This window comes from Microtus pennsylvanicus, chromosome 1, assembly GCF_037038515.1.
Source record: "Microtus pennsylvanicus isolate mMicPen1 chromosome 1, mMicPen1.hap1, whole genome shotgun sequence".
NCBI classification, from domain to species: Eukaryota; Metazoa; Chordata; class Mammalia; order Rodentia; family Cricetidae; genus Microtus; species Microtus pennsylvanicus.
Window position 1 is genome coordinate 136,257,627 of NC_134579.1, and position 24,624 is coordinate 136,282,250.

At 49.2% G+C, this 24,624-nt stretch overlaps 1 protein-coding gene across 1 annotated transcript; it reads left to right on the top strand.

Annotated features, from left to right (window-relative positions):
* Positions 1-6,292: 6,292 nt before the first annotated feature.
* Positions 6,293-24,343, top strand: Acp7 (acid phosphatase 7, tartrate resistant (putative)). Its single transcript, XM_075958247.1, has 12 exons — positions 6,293-6,413; positions 16,785-16,985; positions 17,377-17,559; positions 18,436-18,559; positions 18,776-18,838; positions 18,942-19,056; positions 19,129-19,236; positions 19,313-19,370; positions 19,448-19,515; positions 19,624-19,695; positions 21,700-21,837; positions 24,246-24,343. Exons 1-12 carry the CDS (start codon positions 6,293-6,295, stop codon positions 24,309-24,311), a joined length of 1,317 nt encoding a protein of 438 aa, XP_075814362.1. The 3' UTR covers positions 24,312-24,343.
* The last annotated feature ends 281 nt before the right edge of the window (positions 24,344-24,624 follow it).

Here is a 24,624-nt window from a genome sequence, read left to right on the forward strand (position 1 = left end):
TTACGGTGTCTTTGTCATGATCCTCCAACCAGTTACTACTTCGTAACTGTAATACTCTGATAAGCAACTCCCACAGGTTGAGAACCATTGTACTACATAGCCCAGACTGGCCTTGAACTCACTGAAGTCTACCTGATTCTGCCTCAAGTGCTGGGATCAAAGTTTTACCACCACCACATAGCCATTAATGGAAAACTTGACTACATTAAGCTAAAGACTTTCTGTTCGTCAAAAAAAAGTTCACTAGGAGCCAATGAGAAGGCTCAGTGGGTAAGGTGCTTACTGCCAAATTTGATGACCCGAGTTCGATCCCCAGAAAGCGTATTGTAAGGGGGACAAAACTGGCTCCATAAACTGTCCTCTGGCCTCTACGTGTGCTTCACATTACTTGAGCATACCCCCACACAGACAGACAGACACACACACACTCTCACTCTCTAAACAAAAAGTCATTCAGAGTGTGAGAAAACAAACCCCGGAGCAGGTTTCTAGTGCGCAGAACCGACAAATGGCTTGTGTTCAGGATAGCAGGAGAGCAAATCGTTCTAAAAACGAATAGCCCGAAAGAAAACAGGGCAAGACACCTGAACAAGCATGTGAAAGAAAAGGACATCCGAGGGCCAGGTACAAACAAAAAGCTGTCTAATTGCATTGCTCATCAGGGAAATGCAAATTAACACTACAAGGAGCTGCTACTACACACCCAACAGAATGACTAAAAATGAATTGCTGGACAATGCCAAGTGTTGGCAAGGATCTAGAGCAGTGGAAATGTTCCAATGTGGATAGTAGGAGGTAGAGAAATGACTACGGCTGCTTTGGGAAAATGTCTGTTAGTACTGACCTAGGATGAGCATAAACACACACACACACATATACATATACACACATACACATACATATATATATATATGTATATAAATATATGCACATATACATACACGCACCTATGTACATGCCACACGACCCAGCCATTTTGCTCTTGGCTCTATACCTAAAACAAGGGTGGATGTATGTTCACCTACAAAACCTAAACAAGAATGTTCGAAGGATCCTACTTGTAAGAGTCAAAGTCTTCAATGTATAAACTGGCATTTTCATTGAGAGACGGCAGTAAGTCATGGTGTGCACACACCGTGGAATACTCCTTGGCAAAGAGAATAGATTGTACCCGCCCAGATGAATTTCACAATGCTCAAGCGGAGAGAAGGAGCTCAGGCACAGAGCTCCCCACAGGCACGGAGAGGCAAAACGAAACCAGTGTGTACAAGAAAGCAGGCAGCAGTAACATCAAGGTCAGATCAAAGACAGGATAGTGGCTTCCTTTGTGAGGAGGATGGTAGTGGTGCCAGGGAGGTGTGAGTAGGAAGCTGCTAAGATCACGTGGTCGTGTTGTTCCCCACCACCTTGCTAGTAATGAGAGCACAGGTACGACCCACCCCCTGCTTCACCCGCTCTTCTGTTTGCGCGAGCTATTTCCTCCCCACAATGTATCTTCCAAACTGTGCCGACTACATAGCTTAGGTATCGCGCTAATTGGAAGGGACGTTATGTAGGGCACACGCTTTGCACCAGGCGCAATTCTAAGAGATTCCATCTGAGATCTAATCTGCTCCCCTGCAACAGCCCCAGGAACTTACTATTGTCATCCTCTTCAACAGATGGGGAAACTGAGGCACAGTGAGGCCAAATGACTTGCTTAAAGTTGATGCACTAATTAGATTTCAACACAGGTCACTGGGTCCCACAGTTGATGCTCTATGCTAGACCCAAGATTATAGCTATGGGTGCTGTGAGTACTCAGCGCTAGCTCTCACAGACATGATCCCTCCTCCCTTCCTCCCTCTCTCCTCTTCTTCCCTCTCTTCCTCCCTTCTTTCTTTGATTTTTTTTTGTTTTTTGTTTTGTTTTCTTTTGTTTTAGTTTGGTTTGGTTTTTCAAGATAGGGTTTCTCTGTAGCTTTGGTGCCTGTTCTAGAACTAGCTCTGTAGACCAGGCTGGCCTCGAACTCACAGAGATCCACCTGCTTCTGCCTCCCAAGTGCTGGGATTAAAAGTGCATGCCACCACCGCCCAGCCCCTTCTTTCTTTCTTTCCAGGGTTCAAACAGCCCAGGAAGTCCTCAAACTCAGTACATAGCTGAGGATGACCTTGGACTCCTAATCTTCCTGCTCCCACTTCCTAAACGCTGGGATTATAAGGGTGTACCTTCCTCTCTCCCTTCCTTCCTTCTTCCCTTTTTTTCTGAGACGGGTTCTCACTCTAGCCTAGAGTGACCTGGACCTCACTGTATAGCCAGATCTGGTCTTGAGCTATTTGCAGCAGTCTTCATGCCTCAGCCTTTTAAGTGCTGGGACTGTCTCACGAGACACATGTCCACATCTGTGACTCCTCTTTAATTTTTTATTTTATTTATTTGTTTGTTTGGCGAGGCGGGGTTTGACTGTGGGTGTGTAAGCGCTGCAGTGTGAGCCCGTGGAGGTCAGGGGAGTCCGTTCCCCTTTCCCACCGTGTGGGGCTTGGGGATGGGACTCGGGTCCTCAGCAATCCCTTCAACCTGAGGTTGAGCAGGCCTGGGTGGGACTTGGAATTCAGCTGAACCTTCTGCTCCCCCCCCCCCACGTCCCCGCCTCCCCGCCTTCCTGCCCCCCACAGGACAGCCGACCAAGGTCATCATCTAGACAAGCAGAAGTCTTGCCCCCAGGACCCTGTGATGCGATCTGCCTGTGGCTGAAAAGCTTTCGTATGAAGAATAAAATGAAAGACAAACCAAGAGGAGGAAAGCAAAGCTTCTAGACTGAAGTTTAATAAACTAAGAAATCAGCATAGCCTGGCTTGCTGGTGCTTGTAGTCTCAGTACCCAGGAGTCAGAGTAGAAGGATTGCAGAAAAGGTCGAGGCCAGCCTGGGCTACAAAATAAATTCCAGGCCAATCTGGACTACATTTCAAAACCCCCAACTTAAAAAAAACACACAGACACACATGTGAGGGTCCACAAGAACACAAACACACGTGTATACAAAAAAATAAAGAATTTAAAACAAGCAAATGAAAAAGCCAGGCATCGTCTCCTATGTCTGTAATTGAAGCATTTGACAGGCTCAGTCCGGAGGTTCAGGGGTTGGGGCTATCCTCAGCTAAATAGTAAGTTCCAGGCCAGTCTGGGAGACATAAAACCCTGTTTTCAAATAAACACAAGAGCACATATGTTCTGTACGACACACTTGCTTTAAAAATATCTGGCTATGTGCAACTTGGTGGTTTGGGTTTCTTTTGTAAATCTGTATGTTTATCTTATACATGTAAAAACACGACCCGTGTGGGCCTCAGTAGCTTGCCATAGGCGCCCTTTGCATAAAAGCAGTCAAGAGGCTTCCATTTTGGAAGGCCACCAGGAAAAATAACAGAAGGCAAGGGTTTTAACGTGGCTGCCGCAGTAGCTGTGAGTCAAAAGTGGAAATTGATGAAAAGAGCTCTCTTGTGGTATTTTGTTTAAGATAAGGTCTGGTTATGTAGCCTCAGACTCCTGGCCCCGGTTCCAGCCTCCTACGTGTTGGGTTAAAGAGGGTGCACCACCCAAATGATTTACATTTATTTATTTTATTATTGAGACCAGCTCTCACTCCGTAGCCCTGGAACTCGCTGCAGACCAGGCTAGCTGTTTTAGGATGTACAAGGACGCTCCGCCTCCCCAGCGCTGAAATTAAAGACCGAAACACTAGACCCGGGCCCAAGATATTTATTTATTTGTTTATTATTGCATTTTAAGCTGTAATGAAGATTTTGGAAAGGTTCGGCAGCAGCCTCTGAGCAGATCGGACTCCCTTTGTTCGCGCTCCTCGCTCGGCTCCTTCCGGCAACCACGTCTGACAAACCCGATATGGCTGAGATCGAGAAATTCGATAAGTCGAAATTGAAGAAGACAGAAACGCAAGAGAAAAATCCTCTGCCTTCAAAAGAAACGATTGAACAGGAGAAGCAAGCTGGCGAATCGTAATGAGATGAGCGCCGCCAATATGCACTGTACATTCCACAAGCATTGATTTTTATTTTACTTCTTTTAGCTGTTTAACTTTGTAAGATGCAAAGAGGTTGGATCAAGTTTAAATGACTGTGCTGCCCCTTTCACATCAGATTCAGAACTACTGACCAGGAAGGCCTCCCCTGCCTCTCCCACCCATCTGGCTGGCTCCCTGGCAGGGAGGGAAAAGACCTTGCATGTTGGCGAAGGAAAGAGTTGGGTGGGAGGCGGTGAAATATAGAGTAAAATTCAAGATGGTCCAAGGTGTCCTACAGGATGTAAAATGCAGTTTAATCAGAGTGCCATTTTTTTGTTCAAATGATTTTAATTATTGGAATGCACAGTTTTTTAAATATGCAAATAAAAAGTTTTAAAACCTGAAAAACTTTTTATTTGCATATTTAAGGACTGGAGACCCCCACCCTGAGTCCGCCTCCACACCCTCCACCAGCAAAGACCCAGACACTTAATTTACTAATCTAAACCGCGGAGTCATCGCGTCTGCAGACAGAAAATGGGTTAAAGACAGAAAACCCTAACCCCCCCCCAAGAACGTGTCTGCGGTGGGTCTGGGGAACCCTAAGCATCCTTTGCCGAAAGCTCCCTCAGCACCCAGACAGCTTATAAAGTTTACCCACCAAATCCCCACTTGTTCCCACCTAGACTCCGGGGGCGGATTCTGGACTTGTTCTCGGCGCAGAACACGGGGATTCGTGCCTACTATTCCCCTCCTTTTTACAGGTGAGAAAACAAGAGGCTGCGTCGAGGTTGAGCAACTGCGCCTAGGGCGCCGGGCTCACAAACGCCGTTGTCACCAGGACCTTTAGAGTTTTTGTTTTCCAGAATGCCCAGCGGGGGTCTAGGGGGAAGTCCCGAGCTTGGGAAGCTGGAAGGACTTGAGAGGAAGATGTTGCCCGGCCGGGACAGAAAAGGCTGAAAACCCCCGAAGTCGCGGCCTCCCGTGGGGCTGATGACGGGTGTCTGTCACCCCCGGGGCTCCGCAGCTGGAGCGGTGGGACGCCTGGGGACAGCGCAGCCTTACCTGTCCCGGCGCGCACCTGCTGTCTGGCTCGGAGGTGGCAGTGTCCCATACTTTTCTGGGTCCCCCTTTCTGCGCCCCACCCTAAGGGGGGCGGGAGGGTGGGCGTGGGGTGCCAGAGACCGGCCGGACCTGTGGGACCCGGGGCTCTGGCTGTCCGGGGAGCCCGTCACCCGAGGCAGCCGGCTCTTCCGGGGCTGGGACACCTGTGGGCGGCAGGAGCTTGTGTCCCTGCAAGCTCATAAATAGTGCTGCACATCGGTGGCCGAGAGGACCGTGAGGGCAGCTCGTGCGCCCCTGAGGGTGAGCCGGTGTCCCTTCCCCGATTGCGTTCCCCACGCCCCACCTCCGGTCCGGTGGACGGTGTCTCCAGACCCCATGCACCCTCCCAGGTCCCGAGGGCAGGTGGACCGAACCTCAGAACTGGCCAGAAAACTAGGGAGAAAACGGGGTTCTGGCACCTGCAGGTTTAGGGCCATGTAGGCAGCTGGGGTGAGGATGGAGCCCGGGAGGAGTGGTGCCTGAAGGCAGGACGGGATGCTGAGGAGAGAGGAAAGCGAGGAGGCTGCTTAAGGCAGGGGGAGTTAATGAGCAGCCTGGGAGTAGAGTGGAAGCTATCGGGTCCTGAAGAATAAAGTGGAAATCTGAGGATGGATGCTAAGAATTGGGGCAATAGATTGCTAAGGAAGGCTGAGATGTTAGGGACGGAGTTGTCAAAGGTGTCTGACCTCCAGGCCCCCAGAAGCTGGGATTGCTAAAGTTAGCCCGAGGGAACGTTGAGGATGGCTCTCAAAACACCCTGCCCCAGCCACCCAGCCCCCTCCCAGTAGCTGGAGCCCGGGCCGGAAGGGTTCAAACCCCAACTTCATCTCATGCTAGCCGTTCCTCTGAGTCACCTGGTTGCTCAGTTTCCTATATATGACAGGGTTGGTGATGACTGCGGCCACCACCTCTTAGGAATGCTGCGAGGCCTCCCGGTGTTAATCTATGCAAAGTGCTGAGCAGCGAGCCCAGTAGACCTCAGTAATTATTCTCTCTCTCCAGCACCTGCTTCACCACTCCCCTCAGAGACGTTTCAGTCATTCCGTCTCCCTCCCCCACGGACACCCTGACCGACGGACAGACACAGACGGCCCTGCCTGGCATCTCTCCATTTCCTCTGTGACCGGAACCCACCAACGGAATCTGATCGGGTCCCTGCATTTGACTCTGCCTCCCACCATCCCCCCTACCATGAGCCCCTTTTTTGGGTGCTGGTTCTACTACTGTCTGCTCCTCCTTTTCTCCCTGGGAGTCCTGGGAGCTCCAGAATATCCTCGTGCTACCCCGGAGCAAGTCCACCTGTCCTACCCAGGTAAGTGTCCCTGTTCTCTCACCTCATTGTGTCTCTCCCTCTTAAGCCCTGGGGTTCTCTGTAGGAGAAGGGCTCAGGAATCTCTGTCGAAGCCCAGGCTGGTGATTTGCCCTTCGGAGCCTCAGTGATGTGCCTCTGTGAAATGGGACTTCAGAGGGCTCATGTGGGGAGGGATGATGGTGTGAACCCATCACAAGCCGAGGCTCTCTGGAGAGCTGTCCTTGCTCACCGCCTCGCTGTCTTTCTCCATGGCCTGGCATGTTGCCACGCTGAGTTTGGAAATGCATTGGGGAAGAGACCAGTAAATGAATGAAGGGGACCTAGGTCTCCCTGAGTCCCTTCTTTCTCCAACCCTCTTCTCTTCTTTCTGGCAGGGGAAGGGTCCCTCCCACCCACTGTAGTTTTGGAAATAGGCTTATGTAGCCCACGCTGGCCTCAAACTTCTTTGTATCTCAGGCTGGACTTGAATTCCTAAAACTCCTGCCTCTACCTTCCATATGTTCGTTGTGTTCTTTGAGACAGTTTCTTAGACTTGTAGCCCAGGCTAGCCTGGGAGTCTCCCTGTAGGCTTTTGGGTGCTCGGATTGCAGGGGTGAGCCTTTTCTTCCTTCCTTCCTTCCTTTCTTTCTTTCTTTCTTTCTTTCTTTCTCCCCCCCCCCCCCCGTCTCTTCCTCTCTCCCTCTTTCTCTTTTCTTTTTGAGACTTGGTCTTGGGGTTGAACCCAGGGCCTTGTGCATGCTGGGAAAATACTCTACCAAACTGAGATACCCCAGGACTTTTTGTTGTTGTTTTGTTTTTTGTTTGCTTGTTTTAATATCTGGTCTACTAAGGCAGAGTCTCCATCTGTAGCCCAGGCTACCCTATAATTCTCAACCCTCCTGCCTCAGCCTTCCAAATATTGGGATTTCAGGTGTGGACCACAGGCTGGGGAAATCTTTTATCAAGAGTGATGGGAGCTGGGCTAGAGAGATGGCTCAGTGGTTAAGAGCATTGCCTGCTCTTCCAATGGTCCTGAGTTCAATTCCCGGCTCACATGGTGGCTCACAACCATCTGTAATGAGGTCTGGTGCCCTCTTCTGGCCTGCAGGCATACATGCAGAAAGAATATTGTATACATAATAAATAAATAAATATTTAAGCCGGGCAGTGGTGGCGCAAGCCTTTAATCCCAGCACTCGGGAGGCAGAGGCAGGTGGATCTCTGTGAGTTCGAGGCCAGCCTGGTCTACAAGAGCTAGTTCCAGGACAGGCACCAAAATTACAGAGAAACCCTGTCTCAAAAAAACAAAAAAAAAACAAAACAAAACAAAAAAAAGAGTGATGGGAGCTGAAGAGGAAACTCTACCCCCAACACTCAGGAAATTGAGGCACTAGAGACAGGCTTTCAAGACCAGCTTCAGCTAAAGTGCAAATCTGAAGCCAGTCTGGGCTTCATGAGACCCTGCCTCAAAATTAAAGAAAACAAACAATCTAGTCCCAGCACTTAAGAGATAAAGGCAGGTGGATCAGTTCAAAGCCAGCCTTGGCTACATAGTGAATTTCAGGCTAGCCTGGGCTACGTGAGACCCTGTCTCAAAACAAAACAAAAAGAAAAAGAGGTGATGGTGCACATGGAACAGGGCTGAAGACTCTTGCCCCTCTGTGTGCAGACTGCCTGGGTTCAAATCCCAGATTTCTCTCTTGTCTGCTAAGGTAGGCTTGGGCACCGAGGGCCAGTTAGCCGACAGCAGGTGACCTGTGGTGGGAGTTGTCATTTGTTCTCTGTGGAGTCACTTGACTGAGCTCTGGGTGGAACAGAGACTCTCTCACCTGAATTTGTCTTAGTTATACCAACAGGAGTGACTGCCAGCCTTGGGGAACCGATGCATGCAAGGGTTTCCTTTAGGTGTGCCTTGCTTTGTTTTGACTTTTAAAGCAAGATAGTGGGTTTCACGACATTTTCTTTAGGATTTGTCTTTTACTACATGTGTTTCTTTACTTTGTGTGTGTGGATGTGTATATGTGTGTGGGTGTGTCTCTGTCATGTATGTGTCCCTCTCGTGTGTATGTGTGTGTGTATTGGTCAGTGTGCCCCTGCTGTATGTGTGTATATGTGTGTATGTGTGTGTAATGGTGAGTGTGCCCCTGCTGTGTGTGTGTGTGTATGTGTTCGCACACGCATCAGAGGACCACTCTCCGGAGGGGTTTCTCTGCTCCCACCATGGGAGTCCCAGGATTGAACTCGGGTCATCAGGTACGGCAACAAGGACCTCTATCCACTGAGCAATCCGGTCAGGGCCAGGACTTTTTCAGTTTCTATGATAGCTTCCTCCCCCTCTATTCCCTCTCCTGTCCCTCCTCCCTCTCTCTCACTGCTCCTCCTCAAATAATCTCCTTTCCGCTTTCATACAGGCATACACATGTGCATATGTGGTTGGTCAGTTTAGAGCCTTCGTATGAGAGAGAACATGGACTGTCCTCTTTATCTCCATCATCCTCTCCCGCCCCTCTCTTTGAGACGGCTTCCTCTCCCTTGTAGTCTCTCTTCTACTTCTGTGGGTTAAGATTTTACACACGCACATACACACACACACGCATGCACTTAACTCTGGATTCCACGTGTAAGGGAAATCGTGACCTCTCTCTTTTCATATGGTTTCACCATACAGCTCAGACTTGCTTTGACTCACAATCCTCCTGCCTCAGCATCCCAAGAGCTGAACTCAGAGGTGTGCACAACCATACCTGGCTTATGTGATATGTGTGTGTGTGTTTGTTTGTGTGTGTGTGTGTGTGATATGTGTGTGTGTGATATGTGTGTGTGTGTGTGTGTTTGTTTGTGTGTGTGTGTGTGTGTTTGTTTGTGTGTGTGTGTGTGTGTTTGTTTGTGTGTGTGTGTGATGTACGTATAATCTCACATCTCCATACTTATCATATTAAAAATTAAGATTCAGAGCCGGGCAGTGGTGGCACACGCCTTTAATCCCAGCACTTGGGATGCAGAGACAGGCGGATTTCTGTGAGTTCGAGGCCAGCCTGGTCTACAAGAGCTAGTTCCGGGACAGGCTCCAAAACCACAGAGAAACCCTGTCTCAAAAAACCAAAAAAAAAAAAAAAAAGTTAAGATTCAGGCCAAGCAGATTAGTACACTCTTTTCATTCCAGCACCAGGGAGACAGAGGAACACGAGTCTCTGAGTTTGAGGCCAGCCTGGTCTACATAGGAGATTCCAAGCCACCTACGGGTACACAGTGAGACCCTATCTAAAAAAAAGAAAAAGAAAGAAAGAAAGAAAGAAAGAAAGAAAGAAAGAAAGAAAGGGAAAACCCAGCGAGGTATATTGTCGCTCTCCCAGGACCCGTACTCAGGAGGAGGAAGCGGGAGCCGTTCATGGTCATCCTCTGCCACTCAGCGAGCAGAAGGATCGGCTAGACTGGACGACAGGGCATCCTGTCCATAAAAAGAAAAAGGAGAGAGAGAAGGGAGGAAGGGGGGTGGGAGGGAAGGGAAACTGAGAGCTTGGGTAGAAACTGATAACGGAGCCGCTGCCAGGCACACATGACGGTGTGGGGCTCATCCCCAACAGAGCCAAAACAAAACTCCGTAAGAAGAAAGCCGTAATGAGGACCTCCTGTGTAAATGTCGTTTTCACTGAATGAGAACTATATTCACTAACTATATTAAGTCAGTGAAAATGCTGTGGCTTTACGCAATTTTTTTTAAAAGAAAAAAACCCTACGTTTTATTTATTTATCACTTAGCGAGTGTGTGGCAGTCAGAGAACCCGTGAGTCGGTTCTCTCCTTCCGCCACGTGGCCCTGGCTTGGTGGCAGCCTCTTTACCCACGGAACCATCTCACAAGCCCATATTTTTAAATCATCGAATTATAAAAATTTTTATTGCCGAGTGTGTGTCTGTATATGCACACACAGCAAGGCTTGTGTGGAGGTCAGTGACGGGAATATTACTGACTTCGTGGTTCCAAACCTCCCTTTTTAAACCTTCTGGATCTCCTGCTGTGTGCACACAGGTGGATGTCAGAGGGCCTGTGGCTTGTAGGGTTGCCAGTTTGGTGGCAGCTGCCTTTACGCACGGGGCTATCTCAGCAGCCCTTACATGTCTGTAATGTTAGTCTGAGTAGATGTGGGGTTCTCCTGGATTACTTCCTGTTCAGCCTGTCTGGATCGGCCTCTCTGGCTGCTGAGAGGGAGGAAGTGAACTCTCAGCGATGGGAAGAAGCAGAGGACAAGAACTTGACGCAGTTGGGGTAACAGTGGCTCCTTTTCTTCAAAACTACCCCAAAAATGTAATATGATTGCTTCTTGTTGGTCAAAAATTTAAGGCTTTGCCAGGTGGTGGTGGTGCATGTCTTTAATCCCAGCATTCAGGAGGCAGAGGAAGGAGGATCTCTATGAGTTTGAGGCCAGCCTGGTCTACAGAGCAAGTTCCAGGACAGCTAGGGCTACAGAGAGAAACCTTGTCTCAAAAAATAAAAACAAAAACAAAACACAAATGTGAAGCTTTTACATTTGAAGTGTGTTGAGACTGCGGGAGGAATTCCTAAGGCAGTAAAGTCACCTAGGCCTGCTTGCACTTGTCTGCAATTGCAGTATTCTGCAGGATGAGGCAGGAGGATGCTGAGTTCAAGATCAGCCTGGACCTTGTCTCTGAAATAATAATAGTATTTAACCCTAGCACTCGGGAGGCAGAGTGAATTCCAGGCCGACCAAGGCTGCACAGTGAGAGTCTGCCTCTAAAACAAAATGAAAACACAAAACAACAACAAAAACAACAATAATAATAAATGGAGACTTGCTGAGGTAGAGTTTGGTTGTAGGTCACACAACCTAGAATAATGTTAATACTAACAGATTTCAATTTAATGTTTTTACTTTTTTCCTTTTTAGGTTAGTGGGTTTTTTTTTCTTTCAAAAATTGGGCATGCTATATTTTGTGGGCATACTATATTCTGAATCCTTTATTTATTCATTTATGTATGTATGTATGTATGTATGTATGTATGTATGTATGTATGTATGTTTTGAGACAGTCTCACTATGAAGCCCTGGCTGGTCTGCAAGTCACTCTGTAGACCAGGCTGGCCTTGAACTCACAGAGACCCACCTGCCTCTGCCCACCAGGTGCGTGATGAAAGGCGTGCACCATGAGCCTGGATGAATTCCTCATTTTTTTAATAGTTTATTTTTTACTTTTATGAGTGTGGGTAGTTTGCCTGTATGTCTGTGCACCACTGTGTGTACCTGGTGCATGTGGGGGCCAGAAGAGGGCGTCCAATCCCTCTAGGACTGGAGTTACATGTTTGTAGTGTGCCCACATGTGAGGGCTGGGAACTGAACCCAGGTCCTCTGGAAGAGTAGCCGGTTCCCTTAGCCACTGAGCATTGCTCCAGGCCTCTGATGTTCTCTGATATCTTTTTGTTGGTGGTGGTTTGGGGACAGGGTCTCCTGCAGTTTAGACTATCCTTGAATCTCCTCTATGTAGCCTAGAAAGATAACATCTTAAATAACAGTGGTAGAATTATTAAAAATTGAAATTTGAGGGGACTGACGAGATGTCTCAGTGGTTGAGAGCACTGGCTGTTCTTTCAGAGGACCTGGGTCAGTTCTCAGCACCCACATGGCAGCTCACACACATCTGTAACTCCAGTTCCGGAGGATCCAATGCCTTCTTCTTACCTCCATGGGTAGCAAGTAGGCGTGTGGAACACAGACATACATGCAGGTAAACACCAATACACGCAAAATAAGTCTAAAAAAGAAAACTTTTAATTGGAAGTTGACAGCTAAGATTTTGCTGCATTGGTAGAACACTTGCTTGATTTGCACAGAGCCCAGGGCTCACTCCCCAACCCAATAAAAAGGAAGAAAAAAAAAAGGAAAGTTGAGCCAAGCATAGTCAGGTGCACCTGCAGTCCCAGCTCTCTGGGAGGTCGAGGCAGGAGGAATGCTGACCTCAGGGACACGAAATCCATCTAGACCGCCATGAAACCCATGTGAAAACAAAGGACAAGCCAGGCGTGGTGACACTGTGAGTTCCAGCCCACCCAATGTCACCGAGTAAGACGCTATCCCTAACAAAACAACTTAGAAACAAACTAAACAACGGAATGGACACACTGGCACGGTCTGCACAAACTACAGACCTCACTCAAACGTCCCCAAGGTCACCACTGATTTTACTGCAGGATCTCACCCTGGGCTTGGGGAAGGTACAGCTTTAGCCTCCTGCTGTGCTTTGAATCTGTAGCCCAGGCTGGCTTCAAACTAGAAAACCTCCTGCCTCAGGTTCCCTGGTGCTGGAATCGCTGGGATGCGCACCCCTGCCGCCAGCACCTAAGTCTTTCTCTTTTGTGACCTTTGTGTTTTCTGAGAGTCGGCCAGTGGTTTGTGAAGCATCGCTCTTCCAGGGCTCTTCGCTGTTGTTCCAAGGGTGTGTTAGGGAAGACCGCGGCTGTGGCTTTGGGTCTCTCTCTGCACGTGGCACTGGAGGGTCCACGGTAGAGAGGCTTTATTACAGCCTCCGCTGGTGCTGACCCTGATTCTCTGGCTGCTTAAGCAGATGCCTGCTGGGCCTATCCACTGTAGAGCCTTTATTCTTTGCTTTGTAGCTAATGAATAGCTTGGGGAGAGATTGCTCAAGAAGAAGCAAGTCCTGTTGCTCCACAAATTTTCACCCACTAGTTTGTTTTAGCATTCATCAGTGGCTCCTAACTGCAGTAATTCTTAGTGTTGTGCTTGCCTAATTGGGAGTTTTTAATTTTCTTATTCCCTCTTTCCATATATATACATGTAAAAAATGCTCTTTTGTGTGAGTACATATGAATCGCAGCCCCCCACCCACTAGGCAAGGACTGGGGGATTCTAGGCAGGGGCTCTACCACTGAGCCACACCTCAGCCCCTCACTGGGGGATTCTAGGCAGGGGCTCTACCACTGAGCCACACCCCAGCCCCTCACTGGGGGAGAGTGGATTCTAGCCATGACCCCAGCTATTCCTTCCCATCTAATTAAAATTTAGTGTTAGGAAGAGCTGTCCCTCCCTCTTGCCTACTTCATTTATGTATTCAATGATTTCTTTCCATGCCAGACTTGTGAATATTTTTTCATTCTCTGGGTGGAAATCCTGTACTATCATTGCTTATTGCTCTTCTCTGGGTCCCAGATTTGGTCTCTTGAAATTTGCATGGCTTGGGAGTAGTGGTGGGGGTAGTATAGTAAGTCTGTGGAACTTGCCTAGTATATCTCAAGCTCTGAGCTCTCCTGTGCCTGAAAAGAAAATCCTTTTTCCTGTGTAAGAGGCCTGATTGACCAAGTGACTGCGCTTGCTCTTGCGTGGTCAGCTTACTGCTAGCCTCCTCAATCCGTTAGGACGCTGCTTCCCATGCACCCCCCCCACCTCCCCACTCCCCCCCACCTCTCCACTCCCTTCAGTGTGTTGACGTTACTCATCGCGCAATATAGCCACGAGCTTGTGGTACTTTCCTTTCACATCTGGCTGATTTTAATGTTCTCTAAAGTTTTGTACATTTATGAGTGTGTGTGTGTGTGTGTGTGTGTGTGTGTGTGTCTGTATGTGTGTACCATATGCATGCAGTACTCTTGGAAGCCAGAAGAGAGTGCTGGATCCCCTGAGCCCGTACTCACTGATAGCTGTGAGCCACTGTCTGGGTACTAGCAACTGAACCCAGGTCCTCTGCAAGAGCAGCCAGTGCTCTTAACCAGTGAGCCATTCCTCCAGCTTCAGGAATTTTAGTGTGTGTGTGTTTTCATGCATGAGAGAGAGAGGAGATGAGAATTTGAGAATTAGAGGCCAATTTTAAGGAACCTGACCTATGATATAAAAAGCCATTGTACACAAATTTACTCTAGAGCCAAGCATGGTGACTCACTCCTAGTATCCCAGCTGAGGCAGGAGGATGACTGCAGGTTCAAGGCCATTCTGGGCTACCTAAGGAGCTCCAAGCTAACCTGGGATACAGTATGAGATCCTGTCCCTCCCTGCAGGCCTGCCCTATAGCTGGCCTTTGTCCCCACTCCCCCACTTTATTATTTAGCTGGCCTCCAGATACCTGTCCGGAGTTCTCAGATGACATCATGACCTCGCAATGTTGGCTGCAGGCTAACACACACTGAAAAGAACAGGGACATTGACTCGGCCTACAAATCTCATAGTTGTGAGTTCTTTGCCTAAGGTTGTCTCTCCTGTTCCCTAAAGATGACTACGAGGGCATTCTCAGGATGCCAAACCCGAGGTCACCTACAAAGCACAAGGCTGTGGTGTTTGCACAGAACCCCAGCACACAGTAGTCACCTGTGACTCAGTGCTTAGCGCAGTCTTCTGGAAAGTAGCTATTGTGCTGCCACGTTTCTTGTTTGTTTTGTCTTCTTCCTAATTAGTTTATATTAATCACACATCAGAAGCTTTGTAATGACATTTTCTCTTCTCTATTTATTTGCTTAAGTTTTTCTTTTTTTGTCTTTTGTTTTTGTTTGTTTGTTTTTTCTTTCTTTTTTTTTTAAAGATTTATTTATTTATTATGTATACAACATTCTGCCTCAATGTATGCCCGCACGCCAGAAGAGGGCGCCAGATCTCAGTACAGATGGTTGTGAGCCACCATGTGGTTGCTGGGAATTGAACTCAGGACCTCTGGAAGAGCAGTCAGTGCTCTTAACCTCTGAGCTATCTCTCCAGCCCTTGTTTGTTTTTTCGAGACAGGGTTTCTCTGTGTAGCCCTGGCTGTCCTGATACTCACTCTGTAGACAAGGCTGGTCTTGAACTCACCTAGATTTGTCCGCTTCTGCCTCAAGGGATAGGATTAAAGGCATGTGCCACCATTGCCTGACCCATTTTTGTACAGGTGTATAATGTGTTTAATAAGTATATTTCTGTATGTGTATATAATGGATATGGGTTACATTCACCTAACCCCTCACCCTCTCTTATTCCATCCCCCACCTCCATTGGTCTCTTTCCTCTTCCAATTAGACCCTTCTCCTACTTTAAAGTCTTTTGTGCACGAGTAGGCACATGTGTGTGTGCATGAGTGCATGTGCATGTATACACACATGTGCACATGTGTGTACATGCATGTGTGCGCACATGCACATCATTGTGTGCATGCATGTATGTGAGTGTATATGTGTGTGTGCTTGCATGCGTGTGCACATGCATGTGTGTGCGCGTGTGTATGCATGGGAGTGTATATGCGTGTGTGTGTTCAACCCTGTGAGTTTCCTTGGGGTTGCTTACAGGAGCATGGGTGAATGGCTATTCATAGGAGCACGAGCCACACCACAGCAGAATAAATCCTTAGGGAAGGGCTGGGCTTGTGTGTTCCTCCCTCCTTCGAGTTTAATTTTTTTTTTAAACAGACCCTTGCTGTGAAGCCCAGGTTAGCTCAGAATTCCTCATGTATCCCAGGCTGGCCAAGAAGTTCCAATTCTCTGGCCTCAGTCTCCGGATGCTGGGCCCGTGGTGCTGGGGATGGAACCCAGGGCTGTGAGCACACCAAGAAGGCGCTCTACACACTGAGCCACATCCCCAGGCCCGCGCCCAGAAATTTGTCTATTTTATTTTATTTTATGTGTATTGGTGCTTTGGCTGCATATTTGTCTGTGAATCATATACACGTCTGGTATCCTCCGAGATCAGAAGAGGGCATCAGATCCCTGGGAACTGGAGTTACAGATGGTTGTGAACAGACTTGGTGCTGGGAAGTGAATCCAGGTCCTCTGAAAGAACAACCAACCTCTCCATGTTCCCCAAATAGCCTTAAAATATTTGTATAAATCTATTCATTATTTAGTTTATGTGGGAGGTAGGCACAACTATGCCACAGCACACATGTAGAGGTCAAAGGTCTTTTTTTCTTTTTCTTTTTAAGACTACGCCTCACTATGCAGCCCTGGATGACCTGTAATTCACTATGTAGACCAAGCTGTCATCAACCCACAGACATCTGCCTGTGACAATTTTAACCCTCTCTTAGGGTTAAAAAGCACCCGGCTCAGAGGACAACTTTTGGAAGCCACGTGTGTCTTGGGGATGACCTCGGATCACAATGGTTGAGCCGTTTTGACATTCCTTTTTCTCCCCGGAGCATTTTCAACCCATAGGTGATTGAATTCCAGGACCTGTAACCTAGGATGCACCTTGCTGATTGTGTTTGTATATCCATGCTTCCTCACAATCTTGGAGGATAGATAACCCTATTCTGTTTCACATAACGGGAAACGGAGGCTCGGGGAGGCGAAGCCACTCTCACCGGAAGCCCAGCTCGGCAATAACGGAGGGCGTGGACTGACTGCTAAGTGCCCCCTCTTCCTGCTTGATAGCCTTCCTCAGGTTCCATTCTGATTTCTCTCTCCCCAGATGAGCCGGGCTCCATGACTGTGACCTGGACCACGTGGGCTCCAGCGCGGTCGGAGGTGCAGTTCGGCATGCACCTGTCTGGGCCGCTCCCATTCCGTGCCCATGGCACCGCCAGCACCTTCGTGGATGGGGGCATTCTGCGGCGCAAGCTCTACATCCACCGCGTGACGCTTCGGAAGCTGCTGCCCGGGGCCCAGTATGGTGAGAGGGTTGTCGGTGGGCAAGAGGGAGGTATGTCCTAGAAGCTATCGGAGGCCTGTAGCTGAAGCTGGGCTGGTGGCTCATCTGCCACGCGTGTGAGACCCTGGGATATGATTCTAGGTGTGATAACACAAGCCTTTGATCCCAGCACTTGGAAGAAGGCAAGAAGATTCGAAATTCTCATCCTGGGCTACATAGACAGCTGGAGACTAACCTGAGACGTTGTCGGGTAGCCCAGGCTAGTTTTCATCATTAATAACAATAGTAATGATGATGGCAGCGATGTCCCTGTGTTTCCCTCCCTCTCCAGGGCTTGAGGGTGAGGTCTGGTGGAAAGGTCCTGCTCCCTGCCTCCCCAGCTGACAGAGGTCTGGTTTTTTTCTTCCCTCAGTTTACCGTTGTGGCAGTGCTCAGGGCTGGAGCCGGCGGTTTCGCTTCACGGCCTTGAAGAGAGGGGTCCACTGGAGCCCCCGCCTTGCTGTGTTTGGGGATATGGGCGCTGACAACGCCAGAGCCCTGCCCAGACTGCGGAGAGACACCCAGCAGGGCATGTTTGACGCGGTGCTCCATGTGGGTGAGGCACCGGCAAGGGTGCACCCGGAGGCTGGAGGCCTGGGTGCCTATCAGTCCATTGCTGGGATGGGCTGGGGGTGGCTGGGGTGGTTCAGAAGGGCCGTGGCTGGGGGCTGAAGGTGGGACCAGAGGCTGACCCCAGATATGAGGTCCGAGGTTAAGACCTCAGCTCTGGTCCATACCAATTCCAGCTCTGATTTCCTATTTTTTTTATTGTTATTGTTATGAGAGGTAAGGCTCATTCAGAATACACAGAAATGTTATTATAAATTAAGATGAATAGGCATGGTAGCACATGTCTATAATCCCAGCAGTGAAGGGGCTGAAGGAGGAGGGTTACCCAGAATTCAAAGCCAGTCTGAACAGCTTAGTGAGGCCTGGTTTAAAAAAAAAAAAAAAAGCAAGGGTTGGGGATGTGGTTCAGTGGTAGAGCCTTCACCTAGAATCCCCCAGTGAGGGGCTGGGGTATGGCTCAGTAGTAGAGCCCCTGCCTAATCCCCCAGTGAGGAACTGGGGGTGTGGCTCAGTGGTAGAGCCCCTGTCTAGAATCCCCCATTGAGGGGCTGGGGGTGTGGCTCAGTGGTAGAGCCCCTGCCTAGAATCCCCCAGTGAGGGGCCGGTAAATATAGAGTACTTGCCTGGTGTCCAGAAGATCCTGGGGTCAATCCCTAATGATAATAAAGGAAAAGTTTGCTTGCTAAAAATCAGCATCAAACTAGGCCCAGCTGTGTCATGGGAGCCAACAAGATGCAGAATTGGGAGCTGTGTCTGCTCACACATGAGAAGGTCCTAGGCAGGGGTCAGGACCCACAAGGTCTTGATCCTAGAGGAAGCAGAGCCTGGGCCTCACTCTCTCCCATTCCCGACTACCCTCCAGGAGACTTTGCCTACAACATGGACCAGGACAATGCTCGCGTTGGGGACAGATTCATGCGGCTCATCGAACCGGTCGCTGCCAGCCTGCCATACATGACATGCCCTGGAAATCATGAACAACGCTAGTGAGTGCAGTGGGCGAAAGCCCGACTAGAGAAACCAGCTGTGTCCTTCTCAGAGTCTCACTTAAGTTCCTCATGCTGTGGGGGCCTCATCTTGGTAGAGAAAGAAGAGATAAAGAAAGGGTGGGTTGGGAACCACACTCTGGCTGGGAAGTTGAGAGGCGGAGGCTGCTGAATCCAGGTTCTTACCCCTTGCTCTTTATAATTTCTTTTTTCCAGCAATTTCTCTAACTACAAGGCTCGCTTTAGTATGCCAGGGGACAATGAAGGCTTATGGTACAGGTAATATGGAGGGTTTGGGGAGTGTGTGTGTGTGGACTGACCCCCCTGAAGGATGGGCAGTGCAGACTTCCAATCTCTGACCCTTGTCTTTTGACCCCTGCAGCTGGGACCTAGGTCCTGCTCACATCATCTCCTTCTCCACTGAGGTGTATTTCTTTCTCCACTATGGCCGCCACCTGGTGGAGAGGCAGTTCCGTTGGCTGGAGAATGACCTCCAGGTAGGCCCGGGTTCAAGCCCCTTGGCCTCTCAGCTCCTATGGCTGTCCTTCACTCGGGCCTCTTTCCTCTAGAAAGCCAATAGGAACCGGGTAGCCCGACCGTGGATCATCACCATGGGGCATCGGCCTATGTACTGCTCCAATGCCGATCTGGATGACTGCACAAGACACGAAAGCCGGGTGAGGTCCCTTCCCTGGGTAGCGGTGAGACTTGGAGGGAGGACGGGCCTTCTCACCTCCCCGCTCATCCCAACAGGTCCGCAAAGGCCTCCAAGGCAAGCTGTTCGGGCTAGAGGACCTTTTCCATAAATATGGTGAGAGACCCTGGGGAGTCCCCGGCCCTCCCTCTGTCCACCCAGGAGCCTGAACATCAATCACTCTTCTGCCTTAGGTGTAGATCTGGAGTTCTGGGCTCACGAACACTCCTACGAACGGCTCTGGCCAATTTACAACTACCAGGTGAGGCCCAAGGAGGACTCAGGACCAGACGCTTGGTGTTTATGAGGTCAGACCCTCGCCAGGGCCTGGCCAGTTGTGACCCACCGCCCACATTGTCCTTTCCTCCAGGTGTTTAATGGCAGCCTGGAGAAGCCCTATACGAATCCCCGAGGCCCGGTTCACATCATCACAGGATCTGCGGTGAGCAGGTGGAAAGGGACTAGTTTAGACTAGTTTAGACAGGGTGGTGGCGGCCACCACTGCATTCTGACTGGGTGCTGCTGATGGTATATATTAGTCACACAGATGGGGACACGGAGGCCAGGGAGGATACATGATGGTCACAGATAGGTAAACCGCAGTTGTTGGGAGCCCTGACTAGTGGTATGTGCTTATGACGCCAGCATTCCAGATGCTGGAGACAGAGGACTGTCCTGAGTGCAAGATCTGTGAGTTCTAGACCAGCCTGGGCTACAGCACAAGACCTTATCTCAAAAGGCAAAAAAGAGCCTGAGCGAGTATTGGTACTCGCTGCAAACCTGATGACCTGAGTTCAAGTCCCAGGGTCCACATGTGGAAAGAGAATCTAACACACACACACACACACACACACACACGCTGAATGACTGTAATTTTAAAATAATAACAATAAGACAACCAAAACCACAGAGCAAAGCCAGCCATCACGGAGCAGCCTACACTCTTAGCACTTGGGAAGTGGAAGCAGGAGAATCAGGAGTTCGGGGTCATCCTTGGCTACATGAGGCCCTGGACAAACAGCTCTCGGAGAGTACCAGAGTTCAGTTCCCAGCACCCACACCAGGCAGCTGTGAGCTGCCTGAGACAAATACACACAACAAACAAACAAACAGTTCGTCAAGGGTTCATTCACAGTGAAGTTACCATGGTTCTCTTTTTTTCTCTTCATGTAACTCAGGCTAGCCTTGAGCCCTAGACCCTGGTTTAATTCACTAGTTAATCTTGAGACCAGCTCATAGAGTCTAGGCTGATCTCAAACTTGAGATCTGGTTACTGTATGGTTTAAATTGACTCTGAACTTTTAAAATTAATATTTTATTTATTATTTTACTTGACATATATGGGTGTTTTGCCTGCATATATGTATGCTCACCATGTGCATGCAATGCCTGGAGAGACCGAAAGAGGGCGTCCTAGCTCTAGAACAAGAGTTACAGATGGTTGTGAGCTGCCATGTGGGTGCTGGGAGCCAAACCCAGGTTCTCTGCGAGAGCAGCTAATGATCCTAAATACCAAGTTACCTCTCCAGCCCCTGATCTCGAACTTTTGATTTTGTGCTGGGGTTAGAAGGCATGCATCACCATGTAAGGTTTTGTGTTGTGCTGGGGATTGAGTTTAGAGCACTGTGCATGCTGGGAAAGCATTCTCTCAGCTGAGCTACAGTTCATTTAATGTCCTTTCATTGCTGTTGTTACTGTTGTCACTGTTTATTTTTGTGTCGGGCTGCAGGGTTCACATCTGGAAGTGAGAGACAACATCCTAGAGTGGATCTCTCCTACCCTGTGGGTTGCGAGGGTTGGATGGCAAGTGCCTTTATCTGCTGAGCTGTCTTACCAGCTCCCAGCTTGTTTTATGTTATTGCTTGTTAGGACAGGTTTTCTTTCTTTCTTTCTTTCTTTCTTTCTTTCTTTCTTTCTTTCTTTTTTTAGATTTATTTATTTATTATATATACAACATTCTGCCTTCATGTATGCTCACACACCAGAAGAGGGCACCAGATCTCATTACAGATGGTTGTGAGCCACCATGTGGTTGCTGGGAATTGAACTCAGGACCTCTGGAAGAGCAGCCAGTGCTCTTAACCTCTGAGCCATCTCTCCAGCCCCAGGCCAGGTTTTCTCTGTGTAGTCCTGGCTGTGCTGAAACTCACTCCGTAGACCAGGCTGGCCTTGAACTTAGAGATCCAGCTTCCTCTGCCTCCTAAGCCCTGAGACTGAATGCATGCACCACCACTGCCCTGCCCCCATTTATTTTTGAGACAGCATCTATATAATCCAGGCTGCTTTGGTTGTCTGACTACACAGACCAGACTAGCCTCGAGCTTTGGGATCCTCCTGTCTCCCACGTGCAGGGACTGAGTTGTAGCTGACCAGTCCTTGGAGGCCGCAGAGCCCTGGCCGAATGTGTCCTCGTGTGCTGTGCTAGCTCACCGTCTGTCTTCCACAGGGCTGTGAAGAGCTGCTGACTCCCTTTACTATAAAAGCCAGACCGTGGAGCGCCTTGCGTGTGAAGGAGTACGGGTACACGCGGATGCACATCCTTAACGGCACCCACATGCACATCCAGCAGGTGTCTGATGACCAGGTCTGTCGGGCATGGGTTACAAGCTACACAGCCTGGTCCAGGGTATGCGGGGGCTCAAAAGTAAATCAAGCTGTTCATGGTAGTGCACCCCTTTAATTGCAGGGCTTGAGAGGCAGAGGCAGGCACATCTCTGAGTTCAAGCCCAGCCCAGTCTACAAAGCAAATCTTAAGGCAGTCAGGACTACACAGAAAAATCCTGTCTGGAAAACAAACAAACAAAAATGTAAATCAATACACTGGGTGTGGTGAGGCATGCCTGTAATCCCATCGCTTGAGGGACTGCAGCAGAAGAATTAGGGCCATGGCTCATTGTTACAGCACCAGCGGAGAATCCCCCAGTGAGGGGCTGAGGTGTGGCTCAGTGGTAGAGCCCCTGCTTAGAATCCCCCAGTGAGGGGCTGGGGTGTGGCTCAGTGGTAGAACCCCTGCCTAGAATCCCCCAGTGAGGGGCTGGGGTGTGGCTCAGTGGTAGAGCACCTGGTTAATGTGAAAGGCCTCAGGTTCAATCTCTAGTTCTGAAAAGAACAACAAAACATAAAATAAAAACATAAAGAGTTGGGAGGTTGAAGCAATAAGACCTAAATTTCAAGGCCAGTTGGGCTACATAGGGTAACCATGAGCTCAGAAGAGAAAAAAATATATATACACTAAAATTGGAAGCCTGTCAGCGCTTGGGAGGCAGAGGCAGGTGGATCTCTGTGAGTTCGAGACCATCCTGGTCTACAAGAGTTAGTTCCAGGACAGGCTCCAAAACCACAAAGAAACCCTGTCTCGAAAAACCAAAAAAAAAAAAAAAAAAAAAGGAAGCTTGGGTTCAAATCCTGCCTGTGCTTCCTACCAGCCATGAGACCCTAAATAACTTCTCTGACCTCTGTGGTCTTCCATTTTCAAATCCGGGGTGTACCACAGCTTCTGGTACACAGGGTGCCCTAACCGTGTAACAACACCCATAAAGTACCAAGAGCCTAACCTGGCAGTGGGAAGTTAGATAAGGGTTAGTCACTTTGAAACAGAAGTGAGAACAGGTGGCTGATGGGAATGAGGAGGATGTGTGTGTGGTGGACCTGAAGAATCACGGTCTTGTTTATTTCTGCCTCTAGTCCCAGGCCTGGCTTTTATGTGGGAACGCGAAATCTGAACCGTGTGACAAGATCTTTAGACAATGAGCCATTTCCCCAACCACTCCTCATGGTGGTTTTAAAATCGTAACAAGCTAGGTGCGGTGGTGTACTTGCAAGGCAGGAGAATCGGAACACAAGTTCAAGACCAGCATGGGCTTCCATAGCTAGACATTACCTCAGAAAAAATAGAACAAAACACCAAACAAAAATAAAAATTAGAGGTTAGTGAGCACTGCTGTGTTGGGCATGGGATTGGACTGTCTTCCTCTGAGTGTAAGCAACTTACTGCTCACAGTGATTCCCACAGGGACAGGATTCTTTCCCTTTCTACAGAGAGAAAGGCATTTTCCCAGGGTCACACAGATTCCAGACAGCAGTGCTGTAATCTCACCCACAGACCACGTTTTCAGCACACACGGTGATCATTTACCAAGCAGTGCACGTCAGTGTGCTCGTCTCTGCTGTCACCGTGGCCCTGTAGCTGTCCTATCCTAGAGTTCTCGCTACAGCCGCTGAGCAGCGAGACAAGTGCTTAGGGCAGCATGGACACTAGAAACCTGGAGGACAGGCTCTTGGTGACAGAGTCCAGATGAGCTGGGCAGGCAGCTCAGTATAGAGCGATTGCCTAGCAAACATGCCATCCTGGGTTTGATCCTCAGCTCGGCTTAAATGGCGGCTCAGTCCTGTAAGTCCAGCACCTAAGATAGAGTACAAAGGCGTTCAAAGTCAAACTCAAGGCTGGCCACGTGACTCAAACCCTTTCTCAAACAAAACAGAAAACCAACCAAACAAACAACCAAAATACCAATCACTAGAGATAACACGTCACTACTGCCTCAGGTGGGAGGTTAAGACTGTGGGTTCTTACACAGCCCAGGCTGGGACAGATCCTCCTGCCTTTGCCTCCCAAGCGCTGGCATTTCTGGTGTGTACCACACAACACCCTTGGCTTTGTCATGACTTTTCAAATGAGGGAGCTGGGCGATGGTGGCGCACACCTTTAATCCCAGCACTCGGGAGGCAGAGGCAGGCGGATCTCTGTGAGTTCGAGAGCTAGTTCCAGGACAGGCTCCAAAGCCACAGAGAAACCCTGTCTCGAAAAATCAAAAAACAAACAAACAAACAATCAAATGAGGGAAACTGAGGCTCACAGAGCTGTTGGAACTTGTCCAAGGTCATCAAGCCTTTGAGGCAGTGGTGGGATTTGAACCCCAACCACCTCGCCCTGCAGGCCAGACTGCCCTTCCTCACTGTCTCTTGATCTCACTTCCTTTCTGATCTCCACAGGATGGGAAGATTGTGGACGACTTCTGGATAGTTAGACCTTTGCTTGGCCGGATGATGTACCACTAAGACCATGGCTTCCCACACAAAGACACTTTGCTGCCATGACCAGGCATTACCCTGGCCTGGGCTGGGAGTCAGGGCAGGACCCCACTCCCCGCCATCCAGAAGCCTGAGGGTGCAGCCCTGACAGAGGCCAGCCGGCTCTCGCCTCCTGGAGAGGTGGGGCCCAGACTGCTTGGAGAGGGAGGGCAAGTACGTGGGCACCAGCAGGGCTGCCTTGTTAACATGGCTCTGCCCTCCTGCATCGCTCTGACAGGGCAGGGGACCCATGGACCTCAGAATAAAGAGGCTTACCGTCATGGCTCCCTGGACTCAAACT